Raw genomic sequence first — 20620 nt, 5'->3', positions numbered from 1 at the left:
CCTCACAGGTATCCTCATAGTATCCTCATAGTATCCTCACAGTATCCTCATAGTATCCTCACAGTATCCTCACAGGTATCCTCATAGTATCCTCACAGGTATCCTCATAGTATCCTCACAGGTATCCTCACAGTATCCTCATAGTATCCTCATAGTATCCTCACAGTATCCTCACAGGTATCCTCATAGTATCCTCACAGGTATCCTCATAGTATCCTCACAGGTATCCTCACAGGTATCCTCATAGTATCCTCACAGGTATCCTCACAGGTATCCTCATAGTATCCTCACAGGTATCCTCACAGGTATCCTCATAGTATCCTCACAGGTATCCTCATAGTATCCTCACAGGTATCCTCATAGTATCCTCACAGGTATCCTCACAGGTATCCTCATAGTATCCTCACAGGTATCCTCATAGTATCCTCATAGTATCCTCACAGTATCCTCACAGGTATCCTCATAGTATCCTCATAGTATCCTCACAGGTATCCTCACAGGTATCCTCATAGTATCCTCACAGGTATCCTCATAGTATCCTCATAGTATCCTCACAGTATCCTCACAGGTATCCTCATAGTATCCTCATAGTATCCTCACAGGTATCCTCATAGTATCCTCATAATATCCTCACAGTATCCTCACAGGTATCCTCATAGTATCCTCATAATATCCTCACAGTATCCTCACAGTATCCTCACAGGTATCCTCACAGGTATCCTCATAGTATCCTCATAGTATCCTCACAGGTATCCTCATAGTATCCTCATAGTATCCTCACAGTATCCTCACAGGTATCCTCATAGTATCCTCATAATATCCTCACAGTATCCTCACAGGTATCCTCACAGGTATCCTCACAGTATCCTCATAGTATCCTCACAGTATCCTCATAGTATCCTCACAGTATCCTCATAGTATCCTCACAGTATCCTCATAGTATCCTCACAGGTATCCTCACAGTATCCTCATAGTATCCTCACAGTATCCTCATAGTATCCTCACAGTATCCTCATAGTATCCTCACAGTATCCTCACAGTATCCTATGCTTGTCCCCGTGTCTCTTCCTTCCACTGAGTTATTGTGTAATCCTGTTGGCAAACAAAGAAACAATCCAACTAAAAAACACATAAGCAGACAGGGGTGAAAACATAACCTCTGTGGCAGCGGTAATACGATTAGTTTCCCTGATGCTTTAACACGTACTGCAATGTTTTTGTTTACTTGTCTAAAGTCACAGCATGTGTTTGAGTAATTATAATAATCAGGACTAAAAACAGCACGATCAGCTGTAAATCTCTTTGGTCCCACAGAGCTTTTCTGTCCATATGGTGGAAGCCGTCTCGTTGTGTCCTGTCATCGGGTCCAGAGACGCTTTCCAACACATTAATATTCATCAATATCGCTTTAATCTCTAGAAATTGGGTTATTGGCAGCGGTAGACGATTCTGCCTCTTTGCACTCGTCCCTGTCTCGTTCTCACGCGCTCATTTGACTGCTTTCCTGAGTGTCTGCCTTCGTCCACTGGGGGAAAAGAAGGGAGACGAGGAATTGAGAAGAAGGAGAACAAAATGTGGATTTGAAAGAAGGGATGAGACGGAGATAAGGGCTTCTGTGACGTCACAGCCACCGCAACTAGGTCAGGCACCAAGTGATGTCACTTACACTGCAAGCAGGCCACCGGGCCAATCACATGCAGGGACACGCCCACTTTCCTCACCGCCACAGGAAAATAAACTGGGGACCCCCCCCCCCCCCCCACCCATGTTTTTCTGCAGCTGTTTCACATCACACACACACACACACGTTTGTCTCTCTATATAGTCTACATGTGCGTTCTTTAGTGCTGCTGTAATCACTGAAAGTGACAGTTTACAGTGGACTGGCACGGTCCCAGACGAGATGCAGTAACTTTTACTTGTTTTCCTCTCCCTCCTTCATCTTCTCGTCCTCCTCGTCCTCCTCCTTCTTCCTCCCTTCCCCCGTCCGCTTCCTTTCACAAACATCAACCGTGGCCAAAGCCTCTTTCTTCGCTCAGACGGAGCTAAGGAGGACGTCTGCACCGTGCGCACGACACCGGAGCTATTTCTGAAGTTCCTTTGGATTTCTCTAGCATCAAACACGTCCACTTGTCCTTCATCAAGAGCTGATAGATGTGGTGAGGAGGTGAAACATGAAAATAAAAGCGAGAAGAAGAAGTTGTCACCGTAGCAGCTCAACATGACAAGAGCTTCATGATGCCAAAGAAATGTTTCAATGCTGTGCAGAGGTTTAAACAACACGAGTCACCTCCAGAAACCCTGTCGCCTGTTTTCTCAGATGATGATGACGAGCCAGTGACATTAACTGTGAACTTAATTATCACTCTACGTGCTCTTGGCGTCCAAATAAAAATAAGCATTGACACATTTTCATTCCCCCCCCCCCCCCGTGAGCGAAGTGCAAATTAATCAGAATAATGAGCAGGCGAGTGATAACTGCTATTTTCTAATGAATTGCATCGTCTTGGGGTGAGAGCTGTAAATAAATGAGACTGTGTTTAAATGGTTTGAGTGAAAGTTAAAACCACGTTCTCGTGGGGGATCACTTATATAACTCAAGGAAAATAGTTGTCTTATAAGATCTTAAGTTGTTTTATATTTTCCCCTCATGATAAATCAGATGAGACATTGTTTTTTCTACATGTAAGATATAATGTGCACGAGGACATGAAGTGAAACACATGACCGACTGTGTAAAACGTGTGCATGTATAATCTTCTAAGTGAAAACAAGGCGTGAAAGTCACTCATTCACTGAAGCTCATCTTGAATCTGTCAACTCACACTAACCCTGATAATAAGTTCTGACTGGTCATTTAAAAATCTGAACATCATAGCATAGTTCCACCTGTTCATTTGTTCTTTCTTTGGAGTTTTGAGCGTCTTTCATACACCAACATGAAAATGAAATTGTTCTTCTTGATTTCTTTGAGTTCTGAGGTTTTTCGCCCACTTGAGATATGTCCTATGCTCCTGACAAGAACATAGTCTCACCGACCTGATGAGAGTGTGGGCGGAGCCTCTGTTAATCACTGAGGATAAGTGTGTCAGCTCAGCGCCCGCAAAGCAAAGGTGATTGTGTAGTAAAGTCTCAATTAAAGGGGGGGGGCCCTGATGTTAAAAATGGAAATACAGAGATATCCAAACCTGGAGTTCTCCTCTGAGATACTTCCGTCCCACCTGTTCGGCACATTGTATGCTCTGTCCATGTGTGAGCTGTTATGTGCATTCAGGGAAACTTAAATCATACGTTGGAAAGCAGAAAGAAAGCCAGACTCTCTTTGGAACATTCGGATCTTCTTGTCCTTCCATCAGCATTAACCCTGTGGAACTGCTGCAAGGAGGAGGTCGGCTGCGGTGGGTAAAAGACGGGAGGAGGAGGACGTGGGCGTGTTATTGTACTTGTGTGTATAAGGAGCAGTCGGGGTCACCAGGTCAACTCCTGTGATTAAAAGGAGCCTGGTTTAGCCGACGGGGGCCACCAGTGGAGAACTGCATCTGCAGCACATTATCCAGTCCGTCTGAGAAGTCGTCAAGCGGAGAGGGAGAGGTGGGGAGCCGGGCTGATCAAAGCCACTGCTCACAAAGAGCTTTCTACAAAGCAGCAAAACCGCTGAAGAGGAGCTAAAATGGAGGAGATGACAGTTTTAAAACTCCAGCCCCTGTAGGTCTGGTTCAACATTACTACAGCCAGGATGGAGGATCCGAAGACCTACAGCCGGCTGAACAGATGCATTATACAGACGTTTCATTGGACGCTAAAATCTGAAACTCCTGTGGATCAAAGGCCTCGAAATATGAATGATTGAAAAGTAATAGAACCAGTCAGTCTTTCATCTTCGAGTCTGAAAAGAGCATCTGCTACGCTGGACAAGATGTTCATTGTTGATGAAGATGAAGGTGATCGTCATCCTGAGGCAGAGGCTGCTGCTGATTGAGGAACAGGAACACAGAGATTCTGATGTGGTGATAATGTGATGATTTCTTTTTTAAAGACATTAGCACCTTGTCAACAGATGAACACTTTATCGGCGTGAATTCTTATTAAAAATCAAGCTTCAGGAATATGTCTCCATATTCAGAAGCACCTGCTCGACGTCTTCGGATGCGTCTTAAAGCTTGAAAGCATCTGCAGGAGCCATTGTCGTTGACTTGATGGCACCCCTGGTGGCTGGCTGCATTATAGGTCCTAAACCCTGCCTCCTCTTTAGAAGTATAGAAGATGGTTTCTGTCATTTTCATTTCGTTCTTATCAAACTGTTAAAGTGTTTGTTTTTTCTGGAAAATTAGGTTTCTGAAAATCGTCTAGTGAGACCGACTGAGAAGTAAACGAGGCGATGGAAATGTTGGAACTCATCCAGCACAACCTGGAATTAAACTTGTGACTCATACTTTTGCGATTACATGACCGGCTCCGTCCCTGAGGTTACAAAATGATTGAGCTCAGATTTCATCATCTTAATAGCACTATCGTGAATTACACCACACAGGCCGGTATTTGATTGACACAGCGGGGGAACCTGATTATAATGGAAGGGTGAGCAGAGCAATCAACCGTCCAAATGAGATTTAAGCTCTTTTTTCAAAATGCAAAACCTTCTCAGAATATAAAAAGTACCTGAGGTGCTACTGGGTTTTTGTCTGAACATAATATTTCGTGCGGCGCCAGTAAAGTCACTTCCTGCTCCACGTGTTGGCTTTGTAGCTCAGCAGCCAGCATTTTGTCAGAAAGCAAACCAAAGCATTTCCAGGCTGATTGTTCTCTGTGTCATGTGAGTGATTGTGTGTCAAACTTTTTGGTTTTTCTATTGTACCACAGCCTTTATATTGGCAGGAGTACAAGACCAAGTCCTGTGCTCCACGTCGGTGTTTGACTGTTTGTTCCAGATCCTCACAGACCAAGTACTCCGACTTCGATGTGGAGAAGTTTCTAACTTTCCGACCCGGCAGACATCTCGTTCAGTGGAGTGCTGGTGCTCCGTCACTGCCTCCTGCTGTGGAGGAATGATCACTCACAGCAGCCTCGGCCCAGGAGTGATCTAAAGTTCGAGGTTGTTGTCCGGTCACGCAGGGGTCAGGACAGATGGGGGGGGGTGGGGGGTAAACTCTCACATACTTGTCAAATATTTTTCAGCTGTCTGGCGATGACAGCACAGCCAGCAGTGGTTCTGAGACATGTGGCTGTTGATGGAGGTGAACACATGATGAGTTAACACTGTGCGCTCAGCGAGACGAGCGACACACACGTCACGTTTAAAGCAGCAGCTCGACATTTTGAGGAAAAATGCTCATTTGCTTTCTGGTTGATCACAACAAGCGATTCCAAGAAATGGCTTCAATCGTTGGAGGAAATATCGGCCTTCGCTCGCACTTTGCCTGGCTTTGTTCAGGGGGCGTGCCAGGCTAGCTGCTAGCTCCGTATCATGACGAGGTGCTTCAGGAGCTGCAGGAGCTTCAGGAGCTTCAGGAGCTGCAGGAGCTGCAGGGGCTTCAGGAGCGGCAGGAGCATCAGGAGCTGCAGGGGCTTCAGGGGATTCCGGAGCTTCAGGAGCTGCAGGAGCTTCAGGAGCTGCAGGAGCTGCAGGAGCTTCAGGAGCTGCAGGGGCTTCAGGAGCGGCAGGAGCATCAGGAGCTGCAGGGGCTTCAGGGGATTCCGGAGCTTCAGGAGCTGCAGGAGCTGCAGGACCTTCAGGAGCTGCAGGAGCTTCAGGAGCTGCAGGAGCTTCAGGAGCTGCAGGGGCTTCAGGGGATTCAGGAGCTTCAGGAGCTGCAGGAGCTGCAGGACCTTCAGGAGCATCAGGAGCTTCAGGGGCTTCAGGAGCTGCAGGAGCTTCAGGAGCAGTGTTTTCTGTGGGGGGGGGGGGAGAACCTCCCTTTACCTTAACTGAAAAAAACCCAATATGTCTCATTTGATAGAGAGAAGTTTGGAAGTTTCAGTCTACTCCGCCTTTGACCCCACCCACCAATGATGTCACGGTGTTATGACACGCTCTGGAGTACACTGCGACATCGCTCAAGTCAAAAATCGTCAACCACGTCCAGTGTCAGCTGAGGTCGCTGAACACCGCGTCGTCCACAGCAGCAATCAGAAGTTCGCAGCTTGTGTTGGCGCAGCAGCGTGGCCGCCAGAGGGGGTGTTACGTCACCTTTAATCCGGCCGGGCTGCACAGCCGCTGGGCCGAGATAAGCAACGACCACTGATATCAAACTGGAAATGTTGTCGCATTTGCTGCCGAGCAATTCCCTCCGTGCGGGGTCCATATCGTTTGTCCTTTACTGTATTTATTCTTTTTACTCCCACAGTCGTACTTTCTATTGAAATTGATTTTTAAGAGCACATCTAATGTCTTGTAGGTTTTTGACCCTGTTAGGTGTGTGTGTGTGTGTGTGTGTGTGTGTGTGTGTGTGTGTGTGTGTGTGTGTGTGTGTGTGTGTGACACAGTAACTTGGTAAATGTGCGTCAGTGAGCTCGGGCAGGAAGAATGTCTGGCTCGCCTCAGCATGAGGTCTGGTCTCATTATGTAAGGTGGTGAATTCAGGGCCGCAGAGATTTCAAACTGCCAACTCTGATGCAGATAACATCTGGTTGGTTTGCTTTTTTTTTTTTTTTTTTATTCCTAATCCATCCTCTGCAGAAATTGGTGACTCTCCCACGGAAATGTGTTTGGTGGCGAGAACAATTTGGAACGCCGTCGTGATTTGTTGCATTTAGAAAAAAACCTGTTTGACAAAATCCTGATATTGCAAAAGTGGCAATAGTTTAATATTTGTGGTCAGGAAACCACTGTGTCACCCAGTTGCAATGCAGATGTGCTTCTATGTGTGTCACTTGGGGAAAGTGTGAGTTACACTCTGTGTTTGAACTCCAGGAGAGACTGTTCATCTTCTCCTCTGCTCCTCTGGGAGAGAGCTCCTCCGAACTTCAGGGTTCAACTGGAAGTAAAGCTCCTACATGTGTTTACATGTTTAATGGTGGAACAGTCCACACTCAATATGTGCAGTGAAAGTGATATTAGATATATTTAAAATATTAGCTTTTAGTAATTATGAAGTGATATAATAAATTCTATTAGAGATCAAAGTTAAAAAACATTCAATAACTTGTTGGTCTCCATCCAGGGACTCCTTGAACTCATGTCCCCCTCCACAGAACCTCCTTCCTCCTCCTGTTTTCCTCCTCCTCTCCTCTCCTCTCCTCCTCTCCTCCCCTCCTCTCCTCCTACTCTCCTCTCCTCCTCCCCTCCTCCTCTCCTCCTCTCCTACTCTCCTCCTGCAGGTGTGTGTATTCACCTGGCAGCTCGGCTTCAGTCGGGATCACTCGGCTGTCATCCTCCTCCTCCTCTCCTCCTGTCCTCCTCCTCCTCTCCTCCTGTCCTCCTCCTCCTCTCCTCCTCCTCCTCCTCTCCTCCTCTTCCTCCTCTCCTCCTCCTCCTCCTCTCCTCTCCTCTCCTCCTCTCCTCCTACTCTCCTCTCCTCCTCCTCCTCTCCTCCTCCTCTCCTCCTCTCCTCTCCTCCTCCTCTCCTCCTCTCCTCCTCCTCTCCTCCTCTCCTCCTCTCCTCCTGCAGGTGTGTGTATTCACCTGGCAGCTCGGCTTCAGTCGGGATCACTCGGCTGTCATCCTCCTCCTCCTCTCCTCCTCTCCTCCTGCAGGTGTGTGTATTCACCTGGCAGCTCGGCTTCAGTCGGGATCACTCGGCTGTCATCCTCCTCCTCCTCTCCTCCTGTCCTCCTCCTGTCCTCCTCCTCCTCTCCTCCTCCTCCTCCTCCTCTCCTCCTCCTCTCCTCCTCTTCCTCCTCTCCTCCTCCTCCTCCTCCTCCTCCTCCTCCTCTCCTCCTCTCCTCCTGCAGGTGTGTGTATTCACCTGGCAGCTCGGCTTCAGTCGGGATCACTCGGCTGTCATCCTCCTCCTCCTCTCCTCCTGTCCTCCTCCTGTCCTCCTCCTCCTCTCCTCCTCCTCCTCTCCTCCTCTTCCTCCTCTCCTCCTCTTCCTCCTCCTCCTCCTCCTCTCCTCCTCTTCCTCCTCTCCTCCTCCTCCTCCTCCTCCTCTCCTCCTCTCCTCCTGCAGGTGTGTGTATTCACCTGGCAGCTCGGCTTCAGTCGGGATCACTCGGCTGTCATCCTCCTCCTCCTCTCCTCCTGTCCTCCTCCTGTCCTCCTCCTCCTCTCCTCCTGTCCTCCTCCTCCTCTCCTCCTCTTCCTCCTCTCCTCCTCTCCTCCTCTTCCTCCTCTCCTCCTCTCCTCCTCTCCTCCTCCTCTCCCCCTCTCCTCCTCTCCTCCTGCAGGTGTGTGTATTCACTCGGCTGTTCGGCTCCACAGGATGGACCGTACCACTGCAGCTCTGTGGAGGGGGGCGCCAGAGGAAGAACAGGGACTGAACCACGCAGCCCGCACGTGTTAACTCGTTATTGTGGTTCAGACTGAACTGGGACGACCCGAGTTAAAATTAAACCATCGATCATTTAAATAGAACCAAACAAATTTCCGCGTTTGCAGCTGCCCCCCCCCCCCCCCACACACCTCCCCTCACACCTCCATCGCTCCCTGTTGCCTCCTCTCCTCCTCACAGAGCTGAGAGAGAGAGAGAGAGAGAGAGAGAGAGACAGAGAGAGAGAGACAGAGAGAGAGAGAGAGAGAGAGAGAGAGAGACAGAGAGAGAGACAGAGAGAGATAGAGAGACACGAATACCCGGAGCCCCGTGAGAAGACGTGGACACAAACCGGAGGAGGACACTCAACATATTCCAGAGACCTTTTGTTTCAGAGGAAGGTGAGTTCCTGCTGCTGCTGCTGCTGCTGCTGCTGTTGTTGTTGTACGCGCACAACTTACACGCACTTTAATGCTTTCAGGAGCTTTTCCTGCAAAAACATGCAAATTTTCCATTGTTTCAGTCTGTGGGGAAATGTTGCTTTTCAGGGGGGGGGGGGGAGTGTTGTGTTCGCGATGTGCGTGGAGGTGCGAGGGCTGTTGTCAGAAGGACAATGTCAAAGTACCCCCCCCCCCCACCCCCACCCCTGTGTTTTGTTCCTTGACTGAATCCTGCTGCAAACCTCCGCATGCACGGTGTTAGAAAACCTGCGTGCACGCTCCGCATGTACTCGAATACAATATAGAAGCAACTTTCTTTACGGTGCGTGCACGCGGGGCTGTGGAGAGAGAGCGCGCGAGGGATGCAGTGCGTGTTGTTGACGCGCACATGTGGCATCGCCAGCGGCTCTTTGTTCCTCCCCCCCCCCCCCACCCCCCTCCCTCGGCTCAAATCTCCCGCACACTGAATGTAGGCCAGTATTGACATCCGTGCGTGTTGCGTGAACTGGAAACACGTATGAACTTGACTCCCCCGCCACCAACCCCTCTGCTCACCCGCTTCATCCACGCGTCCCCCCCCCCCCCTCCCACGTCTTGTCTCAAGGCGCATCCCTGCTCCTCCTTTGTGCTGTTTCAGAAACACTGCCCCCCCCCACCCCCCCACGGAGCTGCAGCACCGACACGGCTGCTCACTTTGTGATTTTCTGGTCAGATTGGGTGTTGTGGGGGGTGTTGTGTGTGTGTGTGTGGGGGGGGGGTTGTGGCCGCGACGCGCCAGAGGAGGCTATTTAATGTCAATGTCAAATGGAGGTGTGTCCCCAGTGTGTGTGTGAGCGTGTGCGTGCGTGTTCACTGGCTCTGTGAGGAAGGAAAATGAGAATAAAATAAACGCGTTTCGTGCCAATACCCTAAAAAAATATGTGTTTCATAAGAGTCTCCATTATGGAACATGTTATAGCTAAAAGCAGGGGGGGGGGGGGCTCCTTGGCACCAGGCTCCGGTCCCCATAAGGTCTGGTGGTCCTGACAGGGGCAGTGTTTATGCTGGGAGAGGTCCTGGATAGGTGACAACAACCAGACGCAGCCCTCGCCCCCCCTAAAGCCGAACCCTTACCCTGCTAGAACCTAACTCTGACCCTAACGCGGGTCTCGACCTCACAACAGCCCTTTGTGAAATGTCCTCTCTCCATAAGGTGCACGTGTACACTGGTCCTCGCAAAGATGTGAGGACCAGTGTACACACACACGGCTCCACAGAGGTTTTCCCTATGCTGCGAGCAGCGTGCACGCTCACACTCCACTCATGAGTCATTCCACATCCAGAGACCTCGCAGCTCTTTGAGTGAAGTGGAGCCCCTGCTGATAGCGTGCACACACACATGCACACGCACAGACCTTGAGAAGTGGACGCTGGAGGATTGTGCACCGAGACGTTCCAGAGCAGGCTCCGGTGAGCTGTGTCACAAACGAGTCCTCAGCGGGTTGTTGGTCTTTCCCTGTCAGAATGGCTGGTGGGTGTGGTGATACCAGCAGCCGTGAATTCTAGACGTCTGTGTCAAATGCACTTTGTATATCAAAATAAAGATCCTGATGTTCTTGCACCACTCATGCACACGGTTTGGTTTTTGTCTCCTGAGGTTTTGAGGTATCTGCTTCCTTCAGCTGGGACAAAGCAGCTGAACAGGATTGTGTTTGCTCGAAGCAACGAGCGGTGATATTTGTCTTTACACAAACTTTTCTCTGTGGCTGTTTCTTCCCTGACCTGCAACAAGGAAGTTGCAGTCACCTCTATTGTATTGTGGTGGAGGGAGAAGTCAGACAGACGGCAGATAGAAGCCACAGGAAGTAACTTGTTATCGAAACCCCCCACAGAGAATAATTCATGGATCTTGATGACAAGAATCAGGCGTATTTAGGGAACTGATATCTGTGAGTCTGTAGCTTGATTGAATTTAAGGTTGGGAAGATTTGCATAAAAGTTCACATAGAATTAAAAAAACTGCATCGGATACGATAGGAAACAAACTGAGGAAGCAACATTTCTATCATCTTTGCATCAGTAATATTTATTTATATGTATTTATTAATAGAAGCCCCAACCCTTTTATTATTTGGAAATGTGACCAATCATTCTATATTGCCCGAGTCCTCCTGAGGACGATGTTCCGCTGTTGATGTGTCACAGAGTTGATTTGTGGAGTTTATCTGGAGTCGTGTCCTTCATGGTCAAAAATAAACCGTCCAGCTGCAACCGTCGGTCTGAGTGTTTGTGTTCGGACCCATAATCCGAGGAGGTCAACTTGTTGACATCGCTGGGTTCAGTCTTCTTTGATGCTGCTTGCAGACGTTTCTGAACTCAAACGTCCAGAAATGACGATTTGAACCTTTTTTGTGTTTTTTATTTCCTTTGACGAATAGAAGCTTTTGCTGTTAAAACCGTGGAGTGTCCAACCGATCAGCCGTGTTTCATTGTCTCCGCACCACTGGACCTGTCTCCATGGTGGCTATTGACCAATCTGACCTCATTACAGAGTCGTTGCAGCATTGTTAGTGACAGTTCGACCTTCTGCACTCCGGGCGCAGTCCCATCAAACATCCACCGGGTTCCAACGCATCTCTACCTCCGACACGAGGAGTTTCCATTTCAATGTTTTGATATTGTTTCTGAAACTTAGGGCTTTACGATACGATATCAATTGTTATCACGATAAATGGTTTCAAATATTAATATTCCACCAATTGGCATTTTCACCTGTATTTTCTGAATGAAAGCTGCTAATATAGTTAATAATTTCACTTGTTTTATCACAAAAACAGTTTATTCGTAGGAGACTCATTTACCTAAAACTTGAGGAAGAAGCAAAAGCAAAAAGTGGATAAAATCTTAACAGAAGTGAATTCATAATTCTCGAAGTGGTAGCAGACGTGTTGTAACACTAAATATTTAACGTTATATTCGCACATTTGCTGCGTTTGCCGAAGCACGGCTGCACTTCCTTGGCTGTTGATGTTGCCGCTGGGCGACTTACGGACTTATTCCCTCTGTCACCTTCCTGTTGACTCGACCAATATTAACCTTCACTCCCGCAGTGTTTGCTGATCCATCAGTGTCGTGGGAAGACGAAATGCTCGACCTGTTAAAGTGGGTGTAACGTGGCGAGGCATCAAAATGTGAGTTATAGTTTATTTCTATTTGAGCTTTGATTCAATGGCCTTGATCGCTGCTATGGAATAGAAACAATTGCAGTGCAGAGTGGGAGACACACACGTGTGTGTATATGTAGTGAAGTGGGCCAGTAAACAGCTATAATTGGACTGTGATGTTGCTTCAGAGGTGGATTCAGGTCCCAGAATACCAGAGAAGTAAACGCAGTGGTAATCGCTCCTGCCCGGAGGCTCTTACTTCTGTCGAGGTGTTGATACTAAAGTCGTCTCCAGCTGTTGGGAGTGAACGACCCGGTGTTATGATCCTGCATCGTCCTGTGGCTGCGACGCCGAAGCAGCTGAGGTCAAGTGTTGTTGTGACTGTGTTAGTGTCTCAGTGCTGATGTTTATGTCTGCGGCTGTAATCGTCTCTTCAGACTGAACGTTGTGTTCACTGCTCAGTAGAAAGCCTTGAAGGGCTAATGCCAGTTTCATTTGTTGCCACTGGAACAAATGAATAAATGAAAAAGAACATATTTTATTATTAAAGCTGTATTAACCAATATTTTTACATTAACAAGGAAATGCAACAGGTTTTACGTGTAGTTACAAAGCCACAGGTGTATTTTAGCTAGCTATATATCTAAATATATATTTATAAATGTTAAATACATTGGCTTTGTTTACTAAGAAGTCTTTATCAAACCTTTAAGGCAAAGAATATAATTTAGGCTTGATCTTTAACAGATTAGCCATAAACTTTATTATGATAAATCAGCCAATTTTTATCAGCCAACCGATAAAACGCTTATGCTCTAGTTTTAGCTCCTGGTTTTACGAAACAACTGCTACACTCACGTTAACTTCTTCAATAACTCACCTGTCCAGCTTAAAAACCAGGAGACAAACCAAGAGACTGCCTCTTAAACAAAATGGAGCATTGAGCAGCTAAAGATCCAGATGTTTTCCTCTGGAGGACGAAACAGCCACAAGGCAAGTTGGACTTTAAATTCTTTAGGTGGAGATAAACACAAATGCAGCTGTTAACACTTTCTTTCCCTTGATGGGTAAATGGTGTCAGAGGTCAACCCAGTGACTGAGTATTATCGGCTAAAAAATAAAGAAATTGACTGCGAGTTCGTCTAAATTCCAGTGTGTAATAAAAAGCATAATGTAGATATATTTAAACAGTTTGATGAGTTGTATTTATTCCCCCCAGTTGAATCCTGTGTGAACCCACAGTGCAGCCTCTGTAACTAACGTGGTCTGATGTTGCTCCTCTGCCTGTTGGCACCAACTGAAAACATTGATTCTTCTGTGTTGACAGTGGATTCAGCTCCGTGTGTCAGAACCTGGGCCAACGTTACACGAGAGTCATGAAAATACAGAGCAAACAGTAAAAATCGTGCTCCGGGCGACGGGGAATGAATCGTTTGGACGGAAACCAAAGCAAAGCAAACACAGCTGAAATGGGCTTTTTCCCACTCAGACTATATACACTCACTTTTCACGAGTAGAAGTAAAAACACCAGCATGTGACAGGTCGTGTAGAAAAAGGCTTTATATTTGAATTGTGTCATTAATTGTTCATAAATGTGTATTTTGCAGCCCAGAAATTGGTGGAAATATTCAGTGAACAGGTATTAAAGTACTCGCGTGTTTAAACGTGGAAAGGTCAGTTATTTTAATGCGACTCCTTGTGTTTCAGTTTGGCACGAACATGCACTACTACAGGTTTCTGTAACGTGGGATGTATTTTTACAGCCCCGTACAATTCAGACAGCTGAGGACTGAACAGCGTGTAGGTGTGTGAGCTCAGTCTCATCTCGTACACGTGTGTGTTTCTCATCCGAACTGTTATCATCAGAGTCTTGGCTCCTGCAGATTAGTCTGTGTGAAAAGTATTGATTTCATTTCTGTATCTGTCCTGCGTGGGAGTACGTGAGCAGCAGTCTCAGCATCTGGGTCAGCGCGTATGGCTTGTTTACGGCGTAGGTGTATGAGATTACAGCAGGTTTCATATGCTGGCATCTAGGCCAGTGTGTGGAAGTGTGTGTGTGTGTGTGGGGGGGGGGGGGGGGCTGCCCAGTAGTTTGCCTGATGGCTGGAGGCCAGGTACAGATAGGCCAGGCAGCACAATGCCCTGTCTGTTCCACACAGACCTTCACTTCACACTATTTATAGACGGACGTTCTTCACGAACTCCATTCATATTTCGCAGGTCGGACATGTTTTAGATTTTCCTGAAATATTTTCCACGTGGTGCAAAATTCGCACTAAACTGCTGGGATTTCTTCAGATGTGAGGTCGAAAGGCCACGGTTCACGATGTGCGTGCACGTGTACGAGCGTGCACGTGTGTTGAGCATTCCACAGCGCACGATTACGTGATCAGGAATGTTTGTCAATCGAGCCGAGCGGCCGCAGAGAGTAAGTGTTAAAGATGTCGGTGGAGTTCCTCCCCTGCTGCGCCGCTCAACATCCAAGTGAAGCGAGTCGATTGTCTGCCGTTGTGTCACAGGTCTCCTAGCAACAAGGGCCGGCTGCCGCTGAGCAAACGGCCTGAGGACAGTTTCTAACGTTTGGAAAAACCGGTACCTGAGTGTTGAAGTGTCTGCTGTGAGGTCCTGGAAGTAACTCGTAGGAAAGGGATTCTGTGGTGACAATAAAAAAAAAACATAACGTTTACTCCCATAATAATCAGAAATACTTGTAATGTAACTTCATACTTTAAAGATACATAAAATCCATGGAAATAAGACATAACTACCGTGTGTGTGTGTGTGTGTGTGTGTGTGTGTGTGTGTGTGTGTGTGTGTGTGTGTGTGTGTGTGTGTGTGTGTGTGTGTCCTGGAAGCTGCTTTAAGAAAAGTTGTGTTAAGCTGCAGCAGCAATCAGGCCCATTTACCTCTATCAGCTCCAACATATCAATTTACCCCAGCTTGAAGGTCAGTGTGTGTGTGTGTGTGTGTGTGTGTGTGTGTGTGTGTGTGTGTGTGTGTGTGTGTGTGTGTGTGTGTGTGTGTGTGTGTGTGTGTGTGTGTGTGTGTGTGTGTGTGTGTGTGTGTGTGTGTGTGTTGGTTTACAGCATGAATCAAAACAATTGACCCGTCTGAGTCTCTCACTATTTCTCTTTTCTGTTTTTAATTTGAGCTGAATCAGCTCTCACAGATCTCCCCTGAACTAGACAAACCGATATCTGTACATTGAGGTAATAAGTTGAGTTGAATCGCTGCTTCACTTCACTCCGACACATCCTCACAGCTGCTGAGCGAACAAGCGGAGACGTTAGATGTTCACGGGCCAATTTCAAAGTGACTTCAAAAGAGAACAAACCCATTTTTGGAGCTTATTAATAGACTTAAGGTGTGAAACGTTTTTATGTTGGGGGGTTTGACGTCTTTTATGGCAAATATTGTTGCGCAAAGTCATATTTTATCTCTTGTCGAAGCACATCTACGTGCTGTCGTACTGTTGACGCCATTATTGAAGAATATACGAGGAAATTACAACCTTCACCAGCTTTGATCAAAAGATTCAAGATATAAAACTTCCAAAAACGATTCAAATTTTATGTTGTATCGTTTAGTTCGACCCACAATTAAGAACTTTAAGATACATTTAATAACAAAGAGAATAAACTAAGTTTTTCTGCATATTTATTGTCATTTTCTTGTTGGGGATTTGATAACTTTTATAGATAATATTCTTGTATACTTCAGTCGAAGCTCATCTGTGAACTGAAGCATTTCAAGCTGACGCAAGGTGTGTTTTTCCTTCCCCCCCCCACGCCTACGATCGGCCGTCAAAGCCTCGTCATTAATGTCGTGTAACACTTGGGAGAACTCGGGGGTAATGCACAGAAACATACGTTTGCTGAAATCACTGATGCTACTAAGCGACGGCTAGGGAGCTTGTTTGCCGCCTGTGTGCAGACGATGTTGAGTGTCCATATACACAGATCATGGACCATTACAGTGAGCACCGTCAGTCAGAGCTGGAAAGTTCAGGGTTCATTCATGTGAGTGCTATCACGGCAGGAAATAAATCCACCTTTCATTTCTCACATGGAGCGTATACCTCCGCCAAGGCCGAGCAATCCACACACGATCGTCTAGTTCTTATTGTGGAATTATAAAAGAAATAAAGACAGTGGTCACACAACCTTTTATTTGTCACAAAACAAGGAAACGTCAAGATCTGGGTTTTATTCCTTCGAAAATTAACACAAATGTTGAGTTGCAGTGTTAAAGAAAGTGAAAACAAGATCCTGGATCCGGCCTTTTATCGGCCCTCGCACCAAAATGTTTTGGGTTCTTCGCGGTGCCAGGCGCCATCCGTCCCTCGAGGTTGTTGGTTGTGTGGTTTTTGCGTAAATCCTGCCAACAAATCAACCAACAGGTGAAAGCGTAACGTCCCAGGTGGAGGTAGAAGTACGAGGAAGCAGTGGATTCATCTGCTGAAGGAGCTTTGTGAAAGACGGACTGAGAGGCTGCATGTCTGAGGGGAGCTGAGGTCATGATGGAGGGAATAATAGGCGTCCTGAAAATGAAAAGGGGCGAGTTAATCCGCTGAGTGTTGGGCGACGGAGGATTTGACGAGACAAGGGGCCGGAGTGATGTGCAGAGAGAAAACAGGCTTCTCTAAGCTGCTCTTTTTACTGGTGTCTCTTTTGGAGAGCCAAGGTGACGGTGAGCCCGTCCAGCACCGTGGGAAGCAGCAGGAGATTTGAGTGGCGATAGTGAGCGAAGGCTCAAAAAGAGGAAACAAGCGGAGCTTTGGCTCGTCTCCGGGTCTCCATGGTGGCTGCTGCTGAGCTCCCGTCCTCTCCAGACATACGTCGCCCATTGTTCTCCCTCGTTTTCTGCTCTCCGACCTAGCAACAGATCCCCAGAATACTCAGAGTGACTGCAGGAGTGTGGATGTGCTCGGAGATGTATAGAGGGAGTTGTTGATGTGAGTTTCAATCTGTTCAATCTGTTCAACACTATTTCAAATTGTGAAGGTGTTGAAATGTTGTTTCGCTGCGTGTTGAGGGTGAAGAGTTACAGACGCAGCAGCCGTGCAACTTCCTGCTCTGCGTGCTGTAAATTACTTTTTTTTGTTAATCACTGATTAATCTTTGTTTGCCTGCTGCCTGACGTCCTGGATAACATTTCTGATTAATGAGCTTAGTGGGAGGTTTGTTCTGTTTTTATCATTTAATGTGCACGTTGTTAAACGTTGCTGCTCATGGATGTTTAATGCATCGCAGAGGTGACGAGAGAGTTCAGCAAACTTACCGAACTGGACATGTTTTGTTGTACTTGAAAATCGTGAAATGTGCAAGGATGCAATTACCTCAGTCCCACTTTTAACACCCTGCTGACACACACACACACACACACACACACACACACACACACACACACACACACACACACACACACACACACACACACACACACACACACACACACACAAACCCAGCGGAGAGACCCAGGTGTTGAGGACATAAATTACACTCGGGACCGAATCCGTTTCCTGAAGTAATTAATGTTTGTCTGCCATCACACCTGGGTACCTGTGTGTGTGTGTGTGTGTGTGTGTGTGTGTGTGTGTGTCTGTGTGTGTGTCTGTGTGTGCACAACTCAGCTTGACTGAGACAGTTTGTACGTGACACAATTAAATATGCGACTCTTCCTCTCACAATAATTAGATAAATGCAAAACATTCTGCATACTCGCTGTAATCGCCTGCAGACGTCGAAGGAGCCACACGTGTCCCCCGGACGCCACAGGTTTAACCTTTCAGCGTTTCAGCCTTCAGGCCACGTTCTCTATATAGGTGACCTTATTGCTCAGTGCCCTACTTTAGCTCAGTGTTATTGTGTCTGTGTCTGGGTGCGTTGCTTTGTTCAGAGCTAGAGAGGGAGAGAGAGAGGGGGAGAGAGAGGGAGAGAGAGAGAGAGGGGGAGAGAGAGAGAGAGGGGGAGAGAGAGGGAGAGAGAGGGGGGGAGAGAGAGAGAGAGAGAGAGAGAGAGGGAGAGAGAGAGAGAGAGAGAGAGATGGTTGAAGTGAGACTTGGAGAGAGACGGGAATGAAAAGTCAGCAGTGCAGAGCTGTGAGACAGATTAAAATAAAGAGGGTGCGTCGAGAGAAAGTTTTGACAGCAGCTTCTGAACAGAAAAAAATCTAGAAGCAGATTAAAGAAACATCCAGTTGCTATTTGAAGACAAATTATGTGCAGAGTCTCCACCTCTCCAAAACAAACTTGATTTAAATCCGGTTAAAACACTGAATGAAAATGTTTCAGTGTTTCTCCGACTCTTGGTGGAGAAACATGTCCAACGACCAAAATCCTTCATCCACATTAAGGTTGTAGCTTCAAGTTCGTGAGGTTATAAAAAAAGTGAGAGTGACTTGAAACTGTAAGAGAGTAGTCGACTGGAAATGTTTTTAAATTCCAGAGTCCAGAGTTACTGTGCGGAGACATTGTGTTGAGTTAAAGGATCAAGAGCAGGAGAAGGAGGAGGAGAAGGAGGAGAAGGAGGAGAAAGAGGAGAAGGGGGTAGATGACTGGAGGGATTGACAACAACAGATTGGGACGGCTCGCTAACAGTCGACTAAAGAAATGCCAACGCTCTGCATGATTATTAAAAAAAAAACAAGCTTGGATTAATTCAGCTTGAGCAACGATGCGTCGCAGCCTGAAATCTGAGACACGGAACCTGTTCACTGCAACAGACGAACACAGCAACTGTTGTCTGACCGCTGAAATGAGGAACGAGCACAAGAGGCAACGGGAAGTCAGGCGTGTTTGGTCTTTTCCTTGTCTGTCACAGATCGCAGTCTCTCTCTCTCTCTCTCTCTCTCTCTGTGTCTCTCTCTCCCTCTCTGTCTCTCTCTCTCTCTCTCCCTCTCTGTCTCTCTCTCTCTCTCTCTCTCTCCCTCTCTCTCTCTCTCTCTCTCTCTCGCTCTCGCTCTCTATTCCTTCGCTTCTTGCTCTTAATGAGAATCTGTCTTGAAAGAAAGATGGATGATGGAGGGAGCTATAGGCCGATTAAAATATTACAGTATCCGGAGAGAGAGGGAGGGAGAGCGAGGGCAGATTACATGAGACTCGTTTCAGTGCTGAACTCTCACATTTTCTCACAAGTCAGGAGTCCCTTAATAAAAGTATGGATTCCTGGTGGATCATTTATTAAACAGAAATGCTACACAGATCTTTTTGAATTCTACCAAATCCTCAAATTGATTAATAGCAACATGCTCGGGTGAACTCAATGAATAGAGGTCAATGGAAAGTCCCAATGAGGATGTCTGTGCAAACCTGTGTATTTATAAAATATATTAATAATATAATCCTGAAAAACACTGTATGTGCAAGAGTAATAAATAGATGAATGGTGGAGGTGGGCGTTGCTTTGGTGACTAATCATTTCCGTTTTAGACCCACAGAGACAGAGACCCCCCCCGGGCAGCACTTAACTTTCTGATGAATGCACACACACACACACACACACACACACACACACACACACACACACACACACACACACACACACACACACAGCAGTGACCCGCCTCGCTCCCCCTCTGATGTGACGCCAGCTCTGCAGATAGACGATGCAGTCATCGGGTTGTGAGAGCATGAATTGTGTAGCGTTCACACACACACACACACACACAAGTGATGTCAAGAGATCCGTATGTGGGGTTTAAATGTCAGACTGAGAATAAAGCTGTCAGATACAATAACAAGCTGCGCTTGCTCACTTGTTTTTAATTCTGCCTTTTTGCCTCGAGACGAGTAAAAGTGCTGTTGTACGACTAATTGGATTCTAAAAAAAGCACTTGGATTGGATGAGTTTCTTCTGAAAGGCTGAACGAGAGAAATGCAGCATTAAGAAAACAGTAAAATGACATCGTCTTCTTCTATACAGCTGAAGTTCATTCTGTAAGTTATGAGAGAGTCAAACAGACGATAGAGTGCAGGGGTCAAAGGTCACAGTGGCCTCAGGAGTCTGAGGAAAGAGTGACTGAACTGCCCTGGGGCTCCAGTTCCTCTTCCAGTGCTGAACCATCACATGCTCTGCTGGTGTCCAGTTCGTCCCCTTGACAGTCGTAACAAATATTTATCTTTGTCTTTGAGGCTGAATTTGTCTTTATTCAATTTAAAGATCGTAACGAGGCACCTCTGCCTTTTATTCTCTGTCCCAAAATCCTTTTCTGTTCATCTCTGCTAATCACTAATTAACTCTCATCAGGACCCACAGGACAAAGTCCCGGAGGAAACGCTGCATAAAGTGTTAATCACTGTGTGTGTGTGTGTGTGTGTGTGTGTGTGTGTGTGTGTGTGTGTGTGTGTGTGTGTGTGTGTGTGTGTAAGAAACCTTTTTAATGCCCTGGTTTCTTTCACCTGTACAGGAAGTGACACCATGACGACAGAAATGCAGGAGATCGCCATCACGGAGGAGAAGCCTTTACTCACGGGTCAGGCTGACTCCACCAAGGTCAGAGAGACACACACACACACACACACACACACACATACATGCTGCATGCGACGACACACACATGACAAGCAGAGAGAAGAACTAACTGCACAGTGGTCATAGTGTACCATACATGATGTGAAAGCACACGTCT

At 46.9% G+C, this 20620-nt stretch overlaps 1 protein-coding gene across 3 annotated transcripts in view; it reads left to right on the top strand.

The window, feature by feature from the left end:
- The first annotated feature begins 8637 nt into the window (after positions 1-8637).
- The window catches only part of ndrg2 (NDRG family member 2), a 32815-nt gene continuing 20832 nt past the window's right edge, over positions 8638-20620 (top strand). For all 3 annotated transcript variants that reach the window (XR_004616925.1, XR_004616924.1, XM_034615008.1), the window contains exons 1-2: positions 8638-8809; positions 20399-20484. Coding sequence is in view for 1 of the 3 variants with exons in the window: in XM_034615008.1 (XP_034470899.1) it covers positions 20410-20484 (75 nt within the window). In the remaining 2 variants the exon portion in view is untranslated. The remainder of the gene's footprint in view (positions 8810-20398; positions 20485-20620) is intronic.

Source organism: Hippoglossus hippoglossus, chromosome 18 (assembly GCF_009819705.1).
Source record: "Hippoglossus hippoglossus isolate fHipHip1 chromosome 18, fHipHip1.pri, whole genome shotgun sequence".
In the NCBI taxonomy this organism is placed as follows: Eukaryota; Metazoa; Chordata; class Actinopteri; order Pleuronectiformes; family Pleuronectidae; genus Hippoglossus; species Hippoglossus hippoglossus.
This window is presented reverse-complemented; position numbering and strand designations above follow the sequence as displayed.